Here is a 7,796-nt window from a genome sequence, read left to right as displayed (position 1 = left end):
GCACCTCCCGGGCAGCGTGTCAAAGTGTCCTTGAGCTAGACACTTAACCCCTAATTGCTCCTGATGAGCAGGTTGGCACCTTCCATGGTTGCCTCTGCTGTCGGTGTGTGAATGGGTCAAATGTGAGGAACAAATTGTAAAGTGCTTTGGATAAATGCAGCCATTTACCATTTATATAATTGATATACATATGTCTGAATATACCTGCATATAATCCTCCTATATACCTACGTATAGAACCACTCAGTAGTACTAATTTATATATTTTATACCCAGTTTAATCACCTGTACATTCTATATTACTATTGTACTTGTGCTGTATAATGACAATAAGTTTGAAGACCGTCAGTAGTGACTAAATGTGTCTTGTCGTTCCAGATATAGTCTCGTGACCTGGGAGGACAACCACTAACGCCAGCGGCCAAGATGAGGGAGAGGTCACTCCGGGACCAGACGAAGATGACTTTCAACGTGTCCAAGTCACGCTCCCTGCAGTCGTCCGAGCCACGTCCCTGAGAGACAACACTGGTTTATGGGCCATCTAGGATCTGTTGCCAGTGAGAAACTGACTGGCCCCCTCCCCCCTCCGGGAAGACCGATCTCACCGCAAATAGCCGACTAGAGTGCCCCGGACATGGCCAATAACTCTTTCCGCGGGTCCAAGCATGGGCGACGTGGGGAGGCCAACCACGATGTGGAGATCGACTGCACGCTCAAGGAGCTGCGCTCCCTCATGGAGCTCCGCGGGGTGGAGGGCAAGACGAGGATCGAGGAAAGTTACGGAGACGTCCAGGGACTCTGTTCCAGACTACGGACGTCCCCCGTCGATGGTAAATATACCGTGTTCACGCCTACAGTGTCTGTGATGGTGTCGAAGGTTATTCTATAACCTTAGTTATATGAGTATAGCGAGCGCTCTGCTCTATTGGAACTATCCCTTTAATCATACTATCAATGAAAAAACGTTCTCCACATGTACGCACCTACTCACCTCTGCCTGACCACACCCACATCCGCTCCTATATAAGTGGGGTCGTGGCCACACAATCAGCTCCTTCCCCAGTCTTTCACCGCCAAAAGGGAAGACCGTGGGGTCCTCAGTGAGTCAGAGCAGAGCGCTCGCTATACTCATATAACTAGGGTTATAGAATAACCTTTGTTATAAATCGTATAGCTTTATGCTCTGCTCTATTGGAACACAGGAGCTGAGCAGAGCGAAAAGCTCGACAGATGTACACGCTGAGCAGTGATGTACCTGAACGCGTTCAATGAACGATCGTTCGTGAACGCGTTCGTATTTTGGGCGAACGGGAACTGAACGGATGTTTTCCCCCCTAAATGAACGTAATTGAGAACGCGTTCATTCTCAGCGCTGTATAACGGCGTTCAAAAGTGCGTTCATTCTCAGCACTATATTATAACGGCGTTCAAACGTGTGCCAGATTTCATATGCCTTTCAGCCGAAAACCCAGTTAAAACACACCGTAAACAGGCTTTAAAATAATGCTGAAAACCACACAATCTGGCAACCGCTCTGGGCGGAGCTTCGGGGAGTCTGGTAGTAGAGCAGCAGCACTCGCACTTTCAGAAGGCGCTGCACTCGCTCAGAGTCAGACTCTACGACGTCGGTGTATGAGCATTTAAAAGAGTTTTAGTTAAAGTCAGTAAATGTTTTGCACTTTGAATATTGAACTTTGAGGTACAACCTTAGTTTCATACCTCAGCCTGGTTCCTGGTTGTGTTAGTACAGAGTTATGTCGGCACATGTTTATATTTGCCCAATGACTACTTTCACTTTTGGTACTTTAAGTATATTTAGATTATTATACTTAATAAAGACCATTCAAGCAGCACGTTTTTCCTCATGTTTTTGAAAATATACTGTAGAGATGAAAGCTGCAGCTGCTACTAGTGTGGATGAATGGGTGGCAGCAAAGCGTTATGGAAATGCCAGTATTCTGTGGTTCTATTATGGGTTGTGGCAATACATTTGAAAAATAATAGCTTGCACGTATTGAAAAAAGAACTATAAACTATAAATTAGTTCATTTTTGAAATGATGAACTTTAGTAAAACATTTTGAATTTTGAACTATGAACTGAACTAGTTCATTTAAAAATGTGTGAACTGTGAACTGAACTAGTTCATGTAGAAAGTGAACTTTCCCAACACTGGCGCTGAGGCCCCCTACAACCATCAGAATACCGGGGAGGATCCGAGCGCCCCGGCCCCCCCTAGCGGGGGACGGGATGGAGATCGGACCTGACTGTGCGAAGAGGGTTGAGCACCTCAAACGCACAGGGTGAGCAGACCGTGGGACTTACCTTCGTTTAGAAGGGCCCGCGACTACTCAGACGCGCATCCCACACGCCACCAGGGAACGGACGTGAGCAAAACCCCCATCACAGCCCCCAACATTCAGATTCAGATTCAGATTCAGATTCCTTTATTTAGCCATTTGTGTAAAACACATTGGTAATTGTTGCAGCAATACAGTGTATGCATTTCCTTTCTTTTTTTCACAGTAAACAACACCAACACAGACAAGAAACTAAACAGTGCAGTGGGGGATTAATCAATAAATACATATATATATATAAAGTGAAGAGTGCAGGGATCCAGTACGGACTAGTGCAGTTCAGTCAGTGTCATTGTGCCAGTGTCACTTGGGGGCAGAGGGGGGGGGGACCTGAGGCATTGATCAGCCTGGCGGCTGAGGGGAAGAAGCTCAGTCTGTGTCGAGCTTTCACAGCCTTTGGGATCCTCAGCCTTCTCCCAGAGGGGAGCAGGGTGAAGAGGCTGTGACCGGGGTGGGATGGGTCGGCCATGATCTTCCTCGCCCTCTTCAGCGCCCTGGAGTCATGCAGGGACCTGAGGGAGGGCAGGGGACAGCCGATCACCCTCTCCGCGGAGCGAATCACCCGCTGCAGCTTGGCAAGATCTTTTGCCGCTGCAGCGGGGAACCAGGAGATGATGGAGTGGGTGAGGATGGACTCAATGATGGCCGTGTAGAATTGGGCGATCATGGTCCTCGGCAGTTTATATTTCTTCAACTGCCGGAGGAAGAACATCCTCCCCTGGGCCTTCTTGAGCAGGCCCGTGATGTTGAGCTCCCACGAGATGGTCATGCCGAGGAATCCTGAGTCACCTGAGTGCCTCCCAGTATGATGGGAGGGGGCAGGGCTGCTTTCTTCCTGAAGTCCACTACCATCTCCACTGTCTTTTGAGCATTGAGCTCCAGGTTGTTGCAGCTGCACCAGCTCTGCAGCCTCTCGATCTCCCTCCTATAGGCCGACTCGTCCCCCCTGGAGATGAGACCCACCAGGGTGGTGTCGTCAGTGAATTTCAGGAGTTTGACGCGCGGAGGAGGTCCCAGCCTCAGGCCACCCCGGGGCTAGGACCCCCTGAAAAAAGGGGCCTGGTGAGGTCTATGAGGCCGTGGCATCGAGACCCCACCAGACGGTCACTGGTGACACCACCCCCCACATCGCCAGCGTATCGGACAGGGCCTAAACCAGGTGAAGGCCCCTCTCCCCTTGGCATGCCGCTCCGAAGCGCATGAAGAGCAGAACTCGACCTGTGCCCGGAGCACTGCTGACTAGACAGGCGCCTAAGGGGTCTACTGTAAGAACAGTACCCCGGCGGAAGGGGTGTTCGGTATGCTGTGCACCATGTCACAATCTCCACGAAACCCGACCGCCAATTTATTAATCCTGCAGGGTCGAGGTTCAGAGAAAGAGGCTGACACAATTGACAGACGTCATGAAAGATGCGGGGGCATACTCTCGGGCAGACGGGGTCAGGCCCGGCCTCAACCTGAGAGTCGACTCTGCTACCAACACACCGGGGAGCCAACCACCCCCCTATGTTTATTTTAACAGGAGGCGGTCCCTTAACCCACTAAGAAACCTCAGAAACATAACTGCGCGTATACACAGGCTATACAAGCAGTTCAAGCGTTTCAGGTTTCAAAAGGGTTAACCCAGGCCAACAGGTTATCGAGGACAAGGCCCGACCTGGGCCTGGCGGACCGGGACCTACACAGGGATGCATAGAGGAGTTGACAGGGCAACCTCCCCGACAGCCCCCTCCCTATGGAGAAGGACCAAGCCCCCTAACATAGTGCAAAGGTACAACACAGTATGGACCAAAGCACGTCACTGTTAAGGGCAACTCGTGGTGACATCCATATGACACACACATTCATGACATTAATCCCTGCGACGTCCGGCCCGACCTGGCATTTTCCCCCCGGAAAAGCACAAAGTCCTTCGGGGTACCAGAACTGCAGATCTGCTCCCCGGCGGGCAACGGGTTAAACTGATCCGGTCCGGCGCGACCAGAACCAGTCCCGTGTCCTAGTCACGCCGCCGCCCCCAGTCCTAAGAGGGGGGTAGGTACGCGTGTCGATCCAAAACATCACAGAGGGCGCCACCAAGACGGTCAGTACACGAACACACTGCTCCTGGTGGCCCACCTAATGGCCGTGAGACCCCTCCGCCAATGTTTTGATCTACTCCGTCATCTCCCCCCGGAGATGTACGTGAGCCGTCGAGTCTAACCTAGTGCACTGGCGCTCGGTAGAGACAAAAAATCTCCTTCCCAGCCGCCTGCATAAAAAAACGCAGTTTTTATGATGTTGGGCAACCAAGGCGTGCCGGCCCACAAAGCATATTCAATCATTGAAAAAACACCCTGGGCCAGCGCTGATCGGTCTCGTAAGACCATACACTGATTTCATAAACAGCGTATATGCTCGCAAAGAACCCGAGAACAGTGACGGCGAATTTCTAACAAGAAAGAGCCTCATAACGTTTCCCCTTGCTGTCTGGGACGAGCAGCAGGGAGCCGGTCTACAAAAGACACAGACACGAGTCCTCACATGACGGGCCTGGGAATAACAACCGCATCAATTCTGCTGCTTATGTAAGAGGGGAAGACAGCGGTCTACCCAGAGAGACCTCAACGTGAGTAAACAATTGAAAAAGGTTCATGTAACACATTGGACCACGACTCTCTGAGGAGGAGGCTCTGAAAAACTCTGAGGAGGCTCCCTCACTGAGAGGGAGGTTCTGAAACTCAGGAGGCTCTGAACTCCCTGAGGAGGAGGCTCTGACCCAATATACACTACTGGTAGGGAGCAGAGTAGAAGACAATTGTCCCTACTGCATTGCATCACCTATCCTTTACAATGACAGCGGTCTGTAGCACAGGTCCTGTAACTCACGGACATGTCTCTTGGCCAGCAAGAAAAAGCGCCTGTGACGTTTTCAAATGGCCGGGGGAAACCAGTGTCCCACCTACCCTGATTCGCTGTGGGAGACAGGAAAATCCCCCCCCCCTGTAACGAGAGCGAGAACGCCCTCGACAGGGAGACTGATAGGTAGAAAGGCACAACCTCTCGGCCAATCAGTTTCGTAAGGATATAACTATATCCGGGAGGGGAGAGGTTTATTTTACCCACCCCCTCACCACCTCACCCCTGATACGACGCCAAAAGAAAGCAGAGCCGTGACACCAGGTGCATGGCGCGCAGATGAAGCACATACTTACCTGTAGAGTAAAAGCTTTACATCATGCACACCAGCCACGTTTGTGTAAAAAACGGGTTTTATCCACGGGTCTGGCTTATGTGTGAAAACTTGCCACCCGTTATTTTTATCATTACCCTTAAGCAAAGAAAGAATAACAAGCTAAAGAGAGGGACTCAAGCCCTTGGTCATATGCCACTATGTACAACTCTGTAGGTTAACACCCAGCCAGTTGTGGACTCAAGCCACATTTCCTAAATGTTACATGAAACACACACACAACTTCTCATCATACAATAAAAAACCCAGTAAATTTTTGCTCACGTAAGAAGAATGCTGTTTTTAAGTAGAGAGAAAGACATAAGCCTTGGCCAATGCTAGAACTTACAACCTTGCTAAGCTATACAAAATAGTGACCAACACAACTTTCAAAGAAAACTGTACAACACTCCAAGCAACAAAAAGCAACCCCAGCATTTGTAGCTGCGAGTTCACATAGCACACGTCATATCTCCCAAATGCAGTGAAGTAACACACGTTTTGTTAAATAAAGACATCGTTATTAACCAAAAACATTCGGGAGGGGGAGGAAGGAAGAGTGGGGCATAGTGTAATGTCCTACGGACTCCTACCTGAACCCCCGGACGCAGGATGAAATGGCCGCAACAACAGGTTGGTCCACCACGTTGACAAGGCCTCTCGCTGGCGGAGCAGTGGTGAAGACATTATCGCTTTATTTTCTCGAAAATTAGTGAGAGAGAGAAAACAAAGATACAATGTCAACGCAGCTCCTTTACTAACTAACTACTTCAGCACTAAACTAAAGCGGTGCTATACACGGACTTCACAGTGGTGAAAGTAGGGAAGGAGCTGATTGTGTGGCCACGACCCTGCTTATATAGGAGCGGATGTGGGTGTGGCCAGGCAGAGGTGAGTAGGTGCGTACATGTGGAGAACGTTTTTTCATTGATAGTATGATTAAAGGGATAGTTCCAATAGAGCAGAGCGTAAAGCTATACGATTTATAACTGCGTATTGTTATGTTCAGTGTTAACCCTTTCACTACCACACTAAATAAGGTTAATAAGGTTAACCCTTTCACTACCACACTACAGAAGGTTAACCCTTTCACTGCCACACCAAAGAATGTTAACCCTTTCACTGCCACAATAAAGAAGGTTAACCCTTTCACTGCCACACTACAGAAGGCTCAAGAGAATCAAGAATCAAGAGGTTTACCCTTTCACTACCACACTACATAATGTTAACCCTTTCACTACCACACTAAATAAGGTTAACCCTTTCACTACCACACTACAGAAGGTTAACACTTTCACTACCACACTACAGAAGGCTAACCCTTTCACTACCACACTAAATAAGGCTAACCCTTTCACTACCACACTAAATAAGGTTAACCTTTTCACTACCACACTACAAAAGGTTAACCCCTTCACTACCACACTAAAGAAGGTTAACCCTTTCACTACCACACTAAAGAAGGTTAACCCTTTCACTACCACACTAAATAAGGTTAACCCTTTCACTACCACACTACATGATGTTAACCCTTTCACTACCACACTACATAAGGTTAACCCTTTCACTACCACACTGCATAATGTTAACCATTTCACTACCACACTACATAAGGTTAACCCTTTCACCACAACACTGCATAAGGTTAACCCTTTCACTACCACACTACAGACCGTTAACCGTCTGTAGTGTGGTAGTGAAAGGTTAATCTTCGGTAGTGTGGTAGTGAAAGGGTTAAAGGGTGTTGTGACCCCTGGCAAAAGGTCAATTTACAGATGAGAATGGTCAGCAGGAGTAGCTGTCTCTGTGACCTGCGGTCTTGATAAGGCTACGTTAAGGAACATAATTGGGCCTGGTGGTGAATCCCATTTTGAACTGATGTTCAAGATTCTTTTTTAAAGGTCCCATGTTATGGGGAAGGTGTTTTGCATAGTCACGGTGTGTCTTTAATCATCTGAAAAGTTATGAAGGTGCTGGGAAAACATTTAAATTGGTACGAAAGTGTTTAACAAATCTTCAGATTAAAAGAGCCATTCAGAACTGCCCCCATATAGCATGTCATACATGGAAACAACAAAACATCTTTAACATTTGCTAATAATTTTTGCTTTATTAGAGAGTAGAGAGTAGATTAGGGAGAGAGAGAGAGATGAGGAAGAATGTGTGGCAAACGTTACGAGATGGATTCTATGGATGGATGGTTATGGTACTATGCCACTTAGCTGT

General features: G+C 48.3%; 1 protein-coding gene across 2 annotated transcripts in view; it reads left to right on the top strand.

Annotated features, from left to right (window-relative positions):
- Window positions 1–634: 634 nt before the first annotated feature.
- Window positions 635–7,796, top strand: part of atp2b1b (ATPase plasma membrane Ca2+ transporting 1b) — a gene marked incomplete at both ends in the record, with an annotated part of 82,949 nt that continues 75,787 nt past the window's right edge. For both annotated transcript variants that reach the window (XM_084334438.1, XM_084334437.1), the window contains one exon: window positions 635–830. In XM_084334438.1, the coding sequence (XP_084190564.1) occupies window positions 635–830 (196 nt within the window). The remainder of the gene's footprint in view (window positions 831–7,796) is intronic.

Source organism: Notolepis coatsorum (genome assembly GCF_963971535.1).
Source record: "Notolepis coatsorum genome assembly, chromosome: 18".
Lineage (NCBI taxonomy): Eukaryota > Metazoa > Chordata > Actinopteri > Aulopiformes > Paralepididae > Notolepis > Notolepis coatsorum.
Note: the sequence above shows the minus strand (reverse complement) of the source record. Positions and strands in the feature narration are given on the sequence as shown.